This window comes from Epinephelus fuscoguttatus, linkage group LG2 (assembly GCF_011397635.1).
Source record: "Epinephelus fuscoguttatus linkage group LG2, E.fuscoguttatus.final_Chr_v1".
NCBI classification, from domain to species: domain Eukaryota; kingdom Metazoa; phylum Chordata; class Actinopteri; order Perciformes; family Serranidae; genus Epinephelus; species Epinephelus fuscoguttatus.
This window is the reverse complement of record NC_064753.1, coordinates 44,865,417-44,881,946: the sequence shown is the minus strand read 5'-3', so window position 1 is coordinate 44,881,946 and position 16,530 is coordinate 44,865,417. Positions and strand designations below refer to the sequence as shown.

The 16,530-nt window shown below is 40.5% G+C and overlaps 1 protein-coding gene and 1 long non-coding RNA gene across 8 annotated transcripts in view; one reads left to right on the top strand and one right to left on the bottom strand.

Moving 5' to 3' along the window:
* Nucleotides 1-3,716, top strand: part of LOC125879898 (APAF1 interacting protein) — a 36,519-nt gene extending 32,803 nt beyond the window's left edge. For all 3 annotated transcript variants that reach the window (XM_049562069.1, XM_049562051.1, XM_049562060.1), the window contains exons 7-8: nucleotides 2,889-3,056; nucleotides 3,225-3,716. In XM_049562069.1, the coding sequence (XP_049418026.1) occupies nucleotides 2,889-3,056; nucleotides 3,225-3,324 (268 nt within the window). In that variant the 3' untranslated portion in view covers nucleotides 3,325-3,716. The remainder of the gene's footprint in view (nucleotides 1-2,888; nucleotides 3,057-3,224) is intronic.
* Nucleotides 1-16,530, bottom strand: part of LOC125879995 (uncharacterized) — a 248,571-nt gene that overhangs the window by 3,533 nt on the left and 228,508 nt on the right. Inside the window, exons 6-8 of one of the 5 annotated variants that reach the window (XR_007448005.1) lie at nucleotides 6,247-6,333; nucleotides 3,770-5,129; nucleotides 2,483-2,570 (exon numbers count right to left, since the gene is read on the bottom strand). This is a non-coding gene — a long non-coding RNA (uncharacterized LOC125879995). Of the gene's footprint in view, nucleotides 1-663; nucleotides 791-888; nucleotides 2,571-3,769; nucleotides 6,334-16,530 lie in introns of those variants that run through there. The other 4 variants (XR_007448003.1, XR_007448004.1, XR_007448001.1 and 1 more) reach the window with 4 other exon arrangements.

Below are 16,530 nucleotides of genomic sequence, written 5' to 3'. Positions count from 1 at the left end.
TGTGTGCCTCCTTGGAAAACAGTGAACCTATTGATTTATCGGTCACTAGGAGTGTGCCATATTATATTGTCCATGATAATACCGGTAAAGATTTTAATATGAAAAAGTCATATTGCAGTACTCGCAGTATTTTGACTGGTCAACATATTGACATCATACTGTTACCCACGGCAACAACAGGCATGGCTAAAGTGAAATTACCAACTCTGCTGTTGTTCCAAAAAGAGGAGCAGCCTCAGTAATGTGGAATAAACCTGTGGTGTTGTTGGGCCTGACTGAGGTGCTCAGAGGGAACTCATTCAGTGGCTCCTCTGGCAGCAGCACAGCGTCTTTCCCTCGCTTTTTGCCGTTTGCACACAGGTGTCGGTGTGGTCAGTGATTTTGTCGTAAACATATGTGACGCTTGCAGCTTGACAAAAAACTACATGTGTGAATGTGCAATATTTCTTTTTACTTCTCTCTATACCTCTGTCTCCCTCCCACTGTCTATCTGTATTTATATATATATATATCTCTCCACTTCTATATCGCTCTTTCTATCTCTCCCTCTATATATGTATGTATATACATATATATGTATGTATGTATGTATACATAAATGCTCGCTCGCTCTCTACTTCTATACCTCTCTTTCACTCTCTCTCGCACCCTACCTCTATACCTCTGTCTCTCTCACCCTACTCCTCTACCTCTCTCTCACCCTATCTCTATACCTCTCTCTCGCACCCTACTTCTCTACCTCTCACCCCTACTTCTCTACCTCTCTCTCTTGCACCCTACTTCTCTACCTCTCACCCCCTACTTCTCTACCTCTTTGTCTCACTCACCCTACTCCTCTACCTCTCTCTCGCACCCTACTTCTCTACCTCTCACCCCCTACTTCTCTACCTCTCTCTTGCACCCTACTCTTGTACCTCTTTGTCTCACTCACCCTACTCGTCTACCTGTCTCTTTCTCACCCTACTTCTCTACCTCTTGCACCCTACTTCTCTACCTCTCTCTCTTGCACCCTACTTCTCTACCTCTCTGTCTCACTCACCCTACTCCTCTACCTGTATGTCTCTCTCACCCTACTTCTCTGTCTCTCTCTCGCACCCTACTTCTCTACCTCTCACCCTACTTCTGTACCTCTTTGTCTCACTCACCCTACTCGTCTACCTCTCACCCCCTACTTCTCTACCTGTCTCTGTCATCCTACTTCTCTACCTCTCGCACCCTACTTCTCTACCTCACCCTACCTCTGACCTTACTTCTCTACCTCTTTGTCTCTCTCACCCTACCTCTCTACCTCTGACCCTACTTCGAACTATTAATATTGTATATTACAGAATCTGAATCTCACTGTGTTGTTTTTTACAAACTAAAGAAATGACAAATAATTTTAGTTTTTACTGAATATTTGAAGGCAAACTGTATCGCTTATTTTGTTGCAATTCTATTTTCTTAAATTGATAATAAACTATTTGTTTACTAATATGTCATATCGTCAAGATTATTGTTCTCACAAAAATGCCCTGAAATATGGTGATATTAATTTAGGACCACATTGCCCACCTCTGTTGGAGACCATGTTAACCTACAGCAAAACACTCACAAAAACTCTCACGCCTTGTACAGTATAATCCAAGTCTCATTTATCCAGACATGAATAACACATCCCCCCATACTAAAACTTAGTATTTCAAAGTGAAACTCGTCTTTGCTCTCTTTAAAGCCAGACTCCAGTACTGAGCATACGACTGGATAAACAAGACTTGATTTACACTGCATGAGTTGTGTGAGAGTTTGTAAACAGATGTTTTGCTATAGTTTTGCTGTTGTTAAACCTGGTGCCCAATAAATCAGTATGTTTGCCCTTTTCTGTGGAGGCATGTGAAGAAAACAGAGTTCTTCACAAGTTCAAGGTAACACAGCATGACTAATTGAATTGGGTGAAGTATTCTTTTGGCATGTTAGAAATACTAACAGTGTTAAATTTTTGATATATTTAGCTCACCTGTCAAGGTCTGCTAAGATTAATGAAAACTTTCCTCCCTATAATAAATTAGTCAGGGTGGAGTACTGACATGACAGTAGAACTTTCCAGCATCGCCTGGTATTAAAGCTTCCAACTTCACCGTTGAAACCAACGCGATTGGCTAATTGCCTTTACCAGTGTTAAGACGAACATAACCATGGTACTTCAAATTAATCACATGATGAGTGCGATTTCTTAATCCATCATAGTCTGTGGGTATTTACACGTAAAACCAATGACGATATAAACAAGTCTTTCTTGGCCATAATCTCTTGATACATAAATGTGTCCTGTCTTGTCTTACTTTTCTCAATCACCTGATGCAAATCACAGGCTAAAACATGTGGCTCCCCACCACAAAGCTGTTGTTGTTGTTGGAATTTCTTTTCTCATACTTGGTTAAAGCCAGACAGGATTAGTAATACCATTATTATTTAGTTCAGAGATAGACAGTAAACTTGTTACCTGTTCAGGCAGCTGAGGAGGGGGAAACGTTGGCAGAGCGTTCGATTCTTTCTCTCTGGTTGGAGCTAGAAAGGAGGCAGTCGGGAGCCTGTTGGATTACAGCAGAAATAAATCCATATTTTTATTAGTCATCATTTTGAATAGTTGATCAGTTGGGGAAAAGGTCAGAGGTGACAACATAATTTGTTTGTTTTGTTCATCATACAGTCCAAAACTCAAAGATATTCAACTTGAATGACACAACAGAGAAAACCCCAAACCTGTGACCCACTTTTGGACCAGGACCCAACATTTGGGAGCCACTGATTTAGAGTCTCTACCTGACAGTACTCTGATGGCAAAAGTTCATGTCTCAAAGTTATCAGTCTGAGTGTCATTTGTCATTTTGTACCCTGCATATCCACAGGTATGATGACAGCCTGGTTGTGCCCATTATTGAAAATACACCAGAGGAGAAGGACTTGAAAGACCGGATGGCCCGGGCAATGGAGGATTACCCAGATTCATGTGCCGTCCTCGTCCGCCGACACGGTGTCTATGTCTGGGGCGAGACCTGGGAAAAAGCTAAGACTATGTGAGCATTTGCCTCCCAGCACTATTAACCTCTTTGACCTGTTTATGACTAAGAGTGCATTAGTACATTTGTATTGAGGGCATGTGCAACAAAGACAACAGATTTAAAACCTGTATGTTGTATTTTCTCCTAACACTCAAAATACTGCTGTATTTTTTTTTTTTTTAGGTGTGAATGCTACGACTACCTGTTCGACATCGCCGTGCAGATGAAGCAGAGTGGACTGGACCCCGCAGCCCTCCCAACAGAAGAAAAAGGAATAGTTTGACATTCGCCGGAGCTTTTTAAAAAGACATTTGTAGCAGAAAGGTCGGTAGAGTTCAATCAGGAGAGCAGATTGTAATCATTTGCCTTTTCACGCCGGCCTGCTTCAAATTTGATGAAATTTGATGGTAAGGGCAGATCCAGGGTTGGAGGAGATTGAATGCCTGTGATCCGGAAGCACCTGCAGGTACGCTGCAAAGCACTGTGGGACAACTCTTGAATGAGCAGCCGGCAAATCAAGGTCCTCAGGTTCACATGCTTTCCTATTCAAGTTTGACTGCACTGGAAATCATGGTCTTGGTGCAGGTCAGGCAGGAACATGCAGTGCATCTCAGTTCATCTACAACAGTGATTAACTGCCTTTGCTTCAGTCAATAAAAACTGATGGAATGTGAATCATGAGTCGCAGAAATTATTGGAGATGATTTTTTTGTTTTGTTGTCCCTTACCTTTAAAAAATAAAGCCATCTCTCTTCTTCCTTGTGTCTAGAGTCAGGTCGCAGTGCGAAGCAAGGTAGTACAGACCAGATGTTTTAAAAAAAAAAAAAAAATCCAAAATCAGAATAGTTTCAAAATATGAACCAATTTTCCGCTTTGAGAAATATTTTCTCCTATTTTTAAAGGCTGTTACTTAAATGTTTTAAAAAAAAAAAAAAATCCTTGTTAATGGTGACACCTCTTTCTCTCATGTCATGAAATTATGAAATTGCACACAAATTACTTTATCAGCTATGAAACAACCAACAGCAGATCCATGCAGCGTAGCTTTACAGCTTGCTCACTAACCTTAGCTTCAGTTACTGTTACCTTGTTGGTTGCCCAGCTAAGTGTAAATTAGCTACACTGCATGGATCTGCTGTTGGTTGTTTCATAGCTGATAAAGTAATTTGCAAACCAGCCCTGGAGTCTGGATGAATTAGCTAACGTTATCCTCTCAATAAAGTGCTCCAGGATTAAGTCCTAAACCCCAGAAATGAGTTAGCATTTTAGCACTCCTAGTTCCCTTGTCTTGAAGTCAATGGGTTTCTGTGAAATGCCTAAAGTAAGGTCTGTGGTTAACAAAATCTTAAGAGACTTTCATGTTTTGTTTGTTATAAAAGGCAGCTGCTAAATGAGACTACAGAACATATATCAAGCTGAACACCCCTTTACAGTGTCGTCATGGTAAGGATGTTCAATCATGCGACTGTAGTGTAGTTTGTTCATAGCCTAATGTTAGCTTTTTACTTATGGAAATGCATTTAGGCTTAAAAATAAAAAATGTAAGTGATGCTCATTTGTGAAGATTATCTTACTGAACAAAGCGTCTAAGTATCAGAAACTTTTATTTGCCACAGAGCTTATTCTCTGCATTAATCCAAAATCCAATGGAAAATCCCATAGGCCTTTTGACAAGGGAACCAGGGTGATGCTAACCTTCATGCTGGCCAACAGAAAAACGTCATCCCTGGAGCACTCTACAGTATTTTGCTGTGTTCGCTAACTAGCAATTCATCGTGTCAGAAAGCAGGTCGACACTAGCTTACATTAGCCAGCTGAAACCACAGTATCATAATATATCAGGCCTACAGTGTTTGCTTTTTGGGCTTCCTCTTCAGCACCAGGGTAACTGAAATTATGATATGGGGCACTGAATCTGACCACAAATGAGAATTAGCCAACACATACCGCTGTCTTTCTGCTTCTCCGAAATTACTTCCCCTGTAGGAATATCGATGGCAACTCCGGAGACGGACCTTCAGCCAGGGCAGCTCAAATTCAGTCAGGTCAAACCTCGGCAGTACGTGATGGTCCATCTCCAGGCTGTCGCTGCAAAATGTAAATAATGAGAACAGCAGGTGTGGACTCTGTCGTGGTGGGAACTGGTCGTTAGTTGACGTTAACAGACTCCATTTCTAAGCTAATGTTATCTACTGTTGCACACTGCAGAGAGAGATGCAGCACGCTGTTGGAAGAAGTTTGCCATAAGGGCTTTTTGCCACAAAGGGATTTCTTGGCTAAGGTTCACCACATTGTTTGGATTTTCACGAAAAAGTTGGGGAAGGTCTCACTTTTTAATATGTTCTCCCATTAGCAATAAAAAAATGTTACATCCTGTACCATAAATACAAGGCATACAGAAAGATGCCTGATTTGTTGAAGCAACAAATCATTTCTGAGCCATATTTCAGTTTCAAGCAAAAACAACACAAATAACGTGTCTTGACTTATCATAAACACTGTATACACACAAATAACTGGTCATCTCATCAAACACGCCTCAGGGAAAATAATGCTGTGCTGCGCAAAGGGACCCTTGTTTTGTCCATAGACATCACCCACACCAGCATCCAAGCACCAGGCGAGTGCACTGGGTGCAGGGATCACACACAACAGTGCCTGTAGATCCTCGCACAGCATGCCTCCAGTTGTCTGCATACTCATTTCTCATGAAAGCCAGAGTTGCTCTTTTAACAAGCTCCCTCTGCTGCCAACATCCCTCGCTTCCACCAATGTACTCCCTCAAAACAGAGTGCTGTCAAAAATGCTGCAGGCTTATTTGAATTAAAAAAAAAAAACAAAAAAAAAACAAGTATACAAAAAAACAAAAATATTCTTCCGTGCTGCGCTGACACTGCCAACATTCCCCATCCTTTGATTAATGAGGAATTCTGGTAAACTCATCTGCTGCTCAGTGATTTTCTGAGGAACGATCTGTAAAGAGCTGACAAATGAATGTGTTCAAGAAAAAAGGAAAATTGTTCCTAAAGTATTCAGCATTGTCAAAGTCAGACTATGCCCCAACACTTGAAACCAAATATTATGTGTATAATATATTCTAATATGCATGCTATTATGCATTCATATTAAAATGTATTACCTGTCAGCCAGCAAAGTTCAGCAATAGACACATGAGGGATGGAATATGAAGCCAGAGAAGACTCACGTGATTATGGAGGCTCAGGAGGAAGTTGTCCGTACGGTGGAATGGGGCCAGCTGGCCACAGACACTTTTCCTACAAACACCTAGTGACTGAAAGAAAGAGCTCAGAGTTATAGTGTGCAGCTGGCCACTTTGAAAAAGCACAGGCACAGAGAGGCACTAACATTTTTACTGACTGGTCTACCATTTTTATACCTTAGTAGTAAAAACAATGGGTTTCCTCAGGGTTCACATTATAGCCTTTGGGCAGTAGGGGAGGGGGAATTGTCAACAGTCTGTCTGATAGAGGGGTCTGGTCTCCAGATCTGACTAAGTTGGTATGTTCAGTTTTATTAAAATTAACTGAAATGTTGACTGAAACAAAATGCAAAAACCTAGGGTGTTCAACACGGCCCTGGGGCCAGAACTGGCCGCCAAATCGTCCAATCCGGCCCACTAGATGACTTTGCACACCTAATGTTGGTGCACTTGTGAAGGCTAAGGGGTTTCAGGAGCTTCATGTAAAATGCTGCCACAGAGGCTTTTCCGCCTGGACTAGAACACAGTTCTCTAAAAAAAAACCAATGACTACTAACTGTGGTCATATTTAAATATACTGAATATTGTGCAAAACATTGTCAATCAGCAGCTTCAGTACAAAGAATCCGTATCAGACTTCTATCTTAAAATAATATTAGTGGAACCTTACTGCTGAGGCACTGACAAAACTGCAGTTTGTAAATGGTTTGTAAGGCAGGAGATGACTTAACCTGCTTCTTCAGTAGCTTCCACTTTAATGGAAAATTATGAAAACGAGTCGCATATAATTAAGTAGACTGACTGAATGTGGAAAAACTGAGACATGCTAGTATCATTTTCTGAGGATGAACATTTATATAATTAATAAACTTATTTACACTTAAAAAAGGGAACATCTGAAGGGGTTGTAGTTTATAGGTGATTATGCAGTGGTTTTACTGGTCTGCTCCACTTAAGATCAAATTGGGCTGTATGTGGCCTATGACCTAAAATGAGTTTGTCACCCCTGTTGTAAAAAGAAAAACCTTCTCAGATCTAAAAAGTTGGAAGGTGTAATCAGGTCCTTTACATAAAGACATACTATGTAGAAGTTTCCCTAAAATACAAAATATAGACTCATACAGAAGTAATCCTTCTCAGTGATCTCTCATGACCCAGTCTCAAAGTGCGGCAGCGTATTTTTCTGCAGACTCTGCCCTCCGCCTGTATTTTCTTCCTAATTCCTGTGCTCTGTGCCCCACAGCACTTTGCTGATGCCGGGGCTTCATAAAAAGGGCAGTGACCAGGTGCCAGACAGTAAGGAGCAACATGCAAGAGAAATAGTGCTAAAGAAATGCAAACATACTGAGGCGAAACACCACACAAGAATGTACCTGTGGTTGGCTTTGTGTGTTCTGCGACCAGGAGAACCTGATGAATACGCTTTTGATTTTACACTTAAGAATTAATTTTCATCGCTTCTTCCTACAATTGTTTTCTGGTATTTCAAATTTAGTTTCTGCTTTCTATGACTGTAATCCCCTCAGAAGTTTCACCTTTTCCTCCTCTGACCAAGATGGTTCTAGTATTTTTTTCCTTCTGCCATTTTTTCATTCTCTAACTATAAGCCAAATTTGTGAGATGATAACAGGCATCACAGGCGTGAGTCCAAGCAAACAAACAATCTCCATGGAAACTTGTACCACTGTAAAATCTCTCTTAATGCAGTGAATGAGTTTTTCCTTAACTAAGGAAACCTTTTAAGGGATTTTTTGTGACTGTGTGAGTCCCTTGGCTAAGGAGAAATTAATCCTAAAGTGTCATACTTAAAGGATAACTTCGGTATTTTTCAACCTGGGCCCTATTTCCCCATGTGTATGTGTGCGTATGATTCATAGGTACAACTAGATTTAAAATTGGTTCAGTATTGAGGGAGGCGGATGCAACTGGGAGCTGCGAAATGAGCTAAAACGGTAACGGGGGCAAATGCGTCCCGTATAAGTTTGCACATTTAAAGTGCTTTTTTTCACCACTGACCGGTTCATCGATTGAAAACAATGGTTCGTGTTTGTGCTTATCCGAATTGCGAGAACAGGATGTCGCGCAACACCCCGTACAGCTTTCATAGGCTGCCTTTGTCGGACGGCGAGATGATGAAGTTGTGGCTAGTTGTGCTATAAATGGATGCTAACACTCCTGTCCAAACACTGCGCCTTGCAGACCATCGGGTCTGCAGTGCTCACTTCTCCCAAGATGACTACTGTCAGCCGAAGAAGAGAAGACATCCAATCCCGAAACACCTCTTCCTCAAGAAAACGGCTGCCCCACAAGTAGAGAGAGCTACAGACACAGTGGAGCAAAGCTCTCGCAAGATGACGTCACACAGCCCAGAGGTAAGGGAAACGCTTAGTATGCTATTTACAGAGATAGCACTGGTGATCTGAACCGGTCAGTGGCGAAAAAAAGCACTTTTAATGTGCAAACTTATACGGGACGCATTTGCCCCCATATCTACTTCGCAGCTGCCGGCTGCATCCGCCTCCCTCAATACTGAACCAATTTTTAAATGAGTTGTACCTATGAACCATACGCACACATACACATGGGGAAATAGGGCCCAGGTTGAAAAATACCGAAGTTATCCTTTAAGGACAAACTTTAAGGTGTTTTGTGCAAACGGTCACTAAATTTAGTTATTGGAGTAAAAAGGTGAACACACATTAGCAGGTGCTGGGCTGGACTCATTGGTGATGTGCTAACATGAAACTGCTTTGTTCTGTGTTTTTACCAGTTTTAATCACCTGGTCCATTTGTTCTGGAGAAGAAGAGACCTCTGAGGATATTTGGCTCCTGTTAAAAACCTCCTGAACAACAAACACTGACGGAATTCTAACAAATAGTTAATGCTTGGCACATGGAGAAGTTTCAGCTGGTTGCAATGTGCAATCCTCACCACTAGATGCCAATAAATCCTAGCTCTGCAAGTATTTTATGAGTAAGAAAGTGGATTCACTACCTTTGTTATACGATACACGTAATGCATTTTGTTGACAAACACTGAACATAAAGATAACTTTTGTTTGTAAGAAATCTCTACAGCAGTGGGTCAAAATCTGAAAGTGGGTAGCGGGTCTTTTCTGAATGAACCGCAATTGACTCAGGAATACAACAGATAGCTACTTTACAACTAGCCAAACTAGCACGACAACATGGCCAAAAGCAAGTATGACGCTGAATATTTAAAACTGTGTGGACCTTGAACTGATGACTGAGGACAAATGTGGACCCTGTGGCTGGACCAGTTGGGAACCACTGCTCTACAGGGCACCTTTAACTTCATTTCTAACCCTGCCTTTTCCAATGTTTTCTCAGAATATAACTTAAACTTATGACCATCTATTGAAACAAAGACAAAATAACACTAAGACAAGCATAACCTACACAAGCTTATCTCAATTTTTAGTCTAGGAGTCTCAGGTGGAGCAGATAGTCAGGACAAACGTCAGAGTGCGCCATCTACTGACCAGTATAAGTAACTGTCACATCATCCACAATGAATGAAACACACACACAAACACACACAGTACTTTCAATCACAATATGCTCATTTAGCATACCAAAGTCGCCACTACAGGAATCATGTCCCTCCAAAACCTTGTTGGTATCAGCCTCATTTTCTGGCACAAAAAATGTAAACAAACATTCGCCCTTTGGCACTTATTTTCCTTCCACACTTCTTTCCGTAGTGATTGTGGAATCCGTGCACAGAATCCCCTGCTGTAATCTCTAGTCAGAGCCAACCCTTACTTCCTGTAGGCCCTCCATGACAGAAGCTACGAGATACCCTTCTTCTTATTTTTTTGCTCCCTGTTTGCATTTCTGTTTGAACTCCCTCAAAAAGCTTACTTTAATTCATGTTTGTTCATAAAAATTTAAATGGTATACGCAGTGTGTTGCCTGGATAGAGGAGAAATCACATCACTGTTTTTGATCCTCTTCTCCTTCATCACTACAGCCATTAGCAGTCTTTTTTGGAACACATTATCAGTTGCTGCACAGGGCATCTCATTATAAGAGTTGCAGAAAATGTTATTTTCCTCAGCCTTTTCAATCAATGGAGGGATGTATAACTGTTCAAGTGCTGTAGTGGCGCCTCTCAACCCATAAATTATGTTCAAGCTGTATTAATGTGTTTGGCACCCATGTCTCAGGAGAAAAGGAACACTCATTGCTGCACCATATTTTTTTTATGATATTGATTAAAGTGTAAATGTGTTTATGATTTTTAGCTTCAGTAAAAGCCTTGTGACAGGCCAAATGGTGATATAAATTAACTTTATTGACGTTCAGACACAAGTGCCATAAGCTTATGCGTGTCCGCCACTCAGCCGGCAGTCACACATCCGCACAAAAAAACACTTGACGCTCACTAATGTATCCCGGGGTCAACATTTAAAAGATCACTTTTGCATTTTGACATTCTAATACCGCTCCTTTTTTGACACTGCTCTTTTTTGTGGCATTTTGCTCTCATCAGATTGTTTTTAAGGAGGGAGTGACAGGAAATATGGAACAAGAGGAGCCATGATAAAAGGGGGGGATCTGAAAGCAGAACATCTCAGTTACTGTATGTTCCTGAGCCCACTGACTCACCAGGACACATTAGACTCTAATGTTCCCTGTTGAACAAAGTAAATCATCACTTGGCACCTTTTTTCACCCTAAAGAAAATTAAATAAAAAAAATTTTGTTCACCAAGAAAATGATAATGCATTTTACACAATAAAGCCATAAATAAATATCTAAAACACCACGAAAGCAGTTGAACATGGTGACTTTTTTCTGGTGATTAACAGCCTGCCGACAACAAAGCAATATAGATTTTCCTCTGTAAGCCTCGTCCTTACAGGGGGAGCGAGTGGGCGGCAACCACATCCATGTGATTGACCGACTCTCATGTCAATCAAACCCGCCCACTTACAAACATACCTTGCTTTATGCTTTCAGGCAAACTGTGTCTTTCAAAAGCGCCACTAACACACCACATAAGTGAAATCAACTGCTGATACTTTTACTTCTTCTTGGATATATCTTCCTCTAGGAACCACAAATTCAAAATGTGTTGAAAAATGGAGCCAGCACACGTGAAGTATCAGCTTTCACACCGTGTTTAGACTCTGTCACATTTTTCAAGACATCACCATAATCCCACTAGTAGTAGTATTTAGGGCTGCACAATATCTTTTTTGTTTTGTTTTGTTTTGTTTTGTTTTAATTGTCATGCAATGTCAACTTGTGCGATAAACACCTCATGAAAGACTGTGATATTTCACTCAGGGATTTTTGAGTTAATTAAGAAAACGTAGAGTGGAAAACAGCTCTTTATAATGTGACTATCACTCTGTTTTGGTGCCTTTAATGTTCAGTTCAGTGTTAAATTTGTTCAATAAAAGGATGTTGGAAACAATGTCCTTTTGTTTTTTAATTCAACGAGAACTTTGTTGTATTTTAGCAGTATACTGAAAGCAATAGAAAGGCAGAGCTGAATGACCTTTCTGTTTATTTCATGTCATATCATTATCGCAATATTTAACAGTGTAATCACGTATCACATATTTTCCTGATATCGTGCAGCCCTAGTTTTACATTTAGTCTCACAAAAGCTTAAGCACATACTAGCATATTAGGTTCCTAGCAGTTGTTTGGTGCTTTATCTATGTACATTTTCTGAAGAAAATGTTACTGCTAGTGATAGACATTTGATCAAAACATTGCAAGTAGCAAGCAAGACAGCGATTACCAGAAACACCACCAGCAAAGGACCAATGGCTATAATTGTGGAAGAAATCTTTTTAAGGGAAAAATTAACACACATACCGAGACTACAAGAAGGACAACTAGAAAGAAAATAGGAAAAATGGACGCTATACAAGACTCAAAAAGATGACATTGGGCTAGAATAACAATCAATAGATACACTAATCCTCAAGGCTGTAAAAATGTGTATTTACCCAGCAGTTTGTGTGTCCTTAGCTCTTATTATTTTCAATCATTTTACTATGCTGTTGTAACTGACATGTCAGTGTCACAAAAAAATGTTTTAATAAAGATTTAGGTAGAGGAGAAAACCCACTTCCTCCTCAGTAATCACCCATCTAGAAAGAAGACTGTATCCACATCAGCACCCACCAAGCATGTTCTGACATCTAAGTGTTCACTATGTGCCTTGTTGATATCATCAAAGAGAGTTTGTTTCAGCAACTGTCTGGTAAAAAAGTTGTACACCTCGCTGAATACCCAGATACTCTCCTCAAGATTTAGTGGAAACCAGAGGTCCATAGGGACTTGGCTTCAGAAACAGAGGGTCTTCGGTTCAAATCCACGCACGGACGGAAGTATGGATATGGACTGGTAGCTGGAGAGGTGACTATAACATGACTATAATGGGACTATAATGGGATGCCCATGTTGTCTACTAGATGTAAACACAGACAACTATTTCCTAAAATGTCGGCTGTAACAGTAAATGCATCAGAGCTGTGTCTGTCAGTTTGTGCTTAAGTCTCTCATCACATGGTTAAAAACCATGTGATGTACCTTCTGCCGTAGTCACCTCTGACTGGTGTGAGCTGTTAACAGCTGGAAAGCTAATTAGGATAAAGATATGCCGTTTAAAGTTGCAGCGTATCAGACACAACTTACTTTTTAAAGTCATCTAGGTTTAACGTAGTTCAGACTTTGTTTGGATTGTTCAGGGCAGTGCTAGTAAATTAGCTTCTCTGCATAGTTGCCTGTATGACATAAAAAGCTGGATGTCCCAAAAACCTCTTAAAATGTACCCCTTTGAAACCTGGAGAGACATCAGTTTTCTTGGGCTGCATTCAGACGCCTTTTACTGTACATGCATTTAAACCTTTGAAACCTGAGTGACCTGGTTTGGTTTCTTTCAAAATGCACTAAAAAGGCTATGAGCAACTTGGCAAGAAATGTTCTGTAAATTGCAAAAATATAAGAAAAAATGTATTTATAATTATTCTAAAAGTATTTTAAAAAATAATATTACAGAAAAAATATCCCTCTCTCATTTTATATATGTATTTAACATTTTGGGGGGCTTGTTTGTTTGTTTGTTTGTTTTTTAAATTATTTTTCAGGAAATTTTCTTGTAACTTTTACTAATCTCTTGCTGATTTTTTGGATCATTTCTTGTAAAGTTGCTTGTTGCCTTTGTTGTGTGGTCTTGAAAGGACTCAGGCCAATTTGCACAGGTTTTAAAGGGTTAAATCTGAAGAGACAGATGTTCCCATCAATGGACCTGAACATATCGCAAAACAAATCAATCCAAACATAAAATCAGGTGCAAAAAAATTGACTGTTATTCCTGACAGTAATTTGAGCCTGGAGCAACATGTGAAGAATGTAGTCCAGTCTTGTTTTTACCAGCTGAAGAATATCTCCAATTGTAGGTCACTTCTGTCCTTCAATAAGACAGAGAAAATTATACATGCTCTTATATCCTCTGTCTTGAATACTAATGCCTTGTTCACCTGCCTACATAATTGAGCTACGTATCAGCACCGAATCGTTCAAACTTCAGCAGCTGGACTTTTGACCAAACAAAACCATCCTCACACATCACACCTATTTTGGCTTCCTGTCTCTTTAAGAAACCATTTCAAAGTGCTTTTAATCTCCTACAAGGCTCTCAATGATCTGGCACCGGAGTATATAACTGAGCTTCTCACACCGTACAACCCAAACAGGCCCCTCAGGTCTGCTAGTCTGGGTCTTGTAACTGCTCTAGAGTCCAGGTTAAAGACAAAGGGTGATCTAGCCTTTTCAGTTCTTGCTCCTCAGATTTTGGAACAGCCTCCAACTGAGCATCAGATCAGCTGACTCTGTTCACGTCTTTAAATCTCATCTGAAAACGTACTTTTACAGAATGGCCTCCCCTGACAAAAGGCAAAAACAGAATAAAAAGAGCTATGAATGCACGTGCCGTAACAAGTGCAATTACTGTACTAATAACACATTCTCTTAGGATCAGTATCAGTATCCCCCTCCTTCCGTCTCCCACACACACCCACACACCTAACTTCATGACATTTTCCATCAAGCTCAAGGAAGTATTTAGGAAAATAAACAAGATGTAATCTTTTCGGTATTTGACTGCAGCCTGGATGTTCTGAAAAGCTACTGAGCGTGGTGGGAACTGCGGCACGCGACCAAACATTGATTTGTGAGAGATATGATTGGCGGTGTCACTACCTGATCCTGAGCCTACATCCTGCCTGATCGTACGGCCTATTACACACGTCAAACAGATGTGAGACAGAAGACAGATGCCTCACTCGTTATCTATTCCACAGATTTTGCTATATTTCAGGTGTATGTATGCTGGGCCACTCGGAGGTTGCTTCAGGGCTGGATTTAGCCTGAGGGTCTCCAACTGAATAGGTTGGGTTTCGGGTGATTCAGTAAATTGGTATGTCAGTTTTCCAGGTTGTTAATCAACTTGTGAGAGTTCCCTGCCTGTAATTGGAGCTGAAAAATGAATTTGGAGGAACAGCCAAACACAAGTCCAGAGCAGTGGATTAATTAACCGACGTGAAAACACTGCATTTATGTTTTACTAATGATCATCAAAGATTAAAAACATGAATACTGATGGATGCTCTTATTTGCAAGTAAAATCATAGGTCACATTTGGGTAGCTAGCTATAGCTCCAATGAATGTACACCCATAAATACAGCGGCCCAGGCTATAAAAGTAATTATAAAATATATATATACACTCTATAGACAAAAGACTATGGATTAACACAATGTCTCCTAACTAACTGCAGCTGTTTGTTGCTGCTGGAAACATTAATTGTCATTCAGTATTCACCTAGTGCACACACACATCAAGCACTTATGAATTACTGATTGTACTAATTAAAGTGCACTGACAAAAGAGGATTAATTTCTGTTAGCCACCAGGTTGCAAAACAAAACAAAATGAGGACTTAAGGCAAAGAGCTGCTGCTGCTGGTTCAGGTTGGCACTGAGACTTTAGCCCCTCTATCAGGTTTAATTTACTGAGCCACATGCCACGTAATCTAACTTAGATAGCTGGCTAAATAAGCTCAGTAAACCATATAAATCAAGCTAAGTGGCTGTGGCTGATGTGAGTTGTAGCTACACAAACAAAAGGGGCTCTTGCCACAGTTTGTGCTTCTACAGGTTTCTAGCTACAGTTTAAGAAAAATGAATCGTCTACTTTTGCTTATGTCCTCTGCAAGCAGTAATGGTTTGATGTCTGCCAAATTCCAATGTGAATCAGCCTCCTCAGCAAACTTATCAGACCAGCAGCAGCACTTTGCTCTGGGCCCTCTTCTTCCCTTAATCCTTTCACCCAGGCCTCACTTTGTTTTCTTGCCTGCTCTGACTTTGCTGATAGAGATGTAAAGAACCTCAATCCACTTCCCTAGAAAACCTCTGTTTGCACCCCAAAATCAAATTATTTCTGTCTAAATTATAGATAGATGCAGTTTTAAGTCAGCCGTCAAAAAGCCCAAAGTGCCTGTTGTGCCATTCTTTTTTAAACTGCATGAATATCACATAGATAAAGAACACTTTAAAGAGTGACTCTTACTTTTGAAGTGGTACGTTCACAAGTCCGAGCTTTTTAATGTATGATTCTACATGCAGAACAAAGAGCTTAAAGGGGCTCTATGCAAAATTTAGAGCGTATGAGTTGTCTGGACACGGGTCTCAACATGGAGGTGGCTGAGCGGGCAGCTAGCAGCTAACGGCACTAAACAATGGCAACAGTGCTGACTGAGCTAATGGTGTTAAGCAGGCAGGAACCAGAGGGTGGGTGCTACACTTGCGCAACAACAGCGTCCTAATTTTGGCCGTAAACTTACCAGAGGTGGAATCAAGTCATTGTTTTGCAAGTCACGAGCAAGTCTTGAGTCTTTGCACTTAAAGGGAAATTTCGGTTTATTTCAACCTGTCTCCTATCGTCCTAAATTTGTTTCAAGTGACTAGTGACATAAAAATAATAGTTAGCATGTTAGCCGTTAGCCTAGATACAGCCGGGGCGCATAGTAGCGTCAGACCTGTTAAAACGTAAGTGAACGGGCAACCTTCAAGTGCAAAGTTAGTCCACTAAACAAGCTTTTTTCCACAAAGACCGCCTCATATCATTAGGATAAATGTCAGAGAACATATAGAAAAGACATGTAAACGTGTTGTCTTACCTTACCGGTGTGCTGCCATGTTTGTTTACCATCTAGCTCTGCT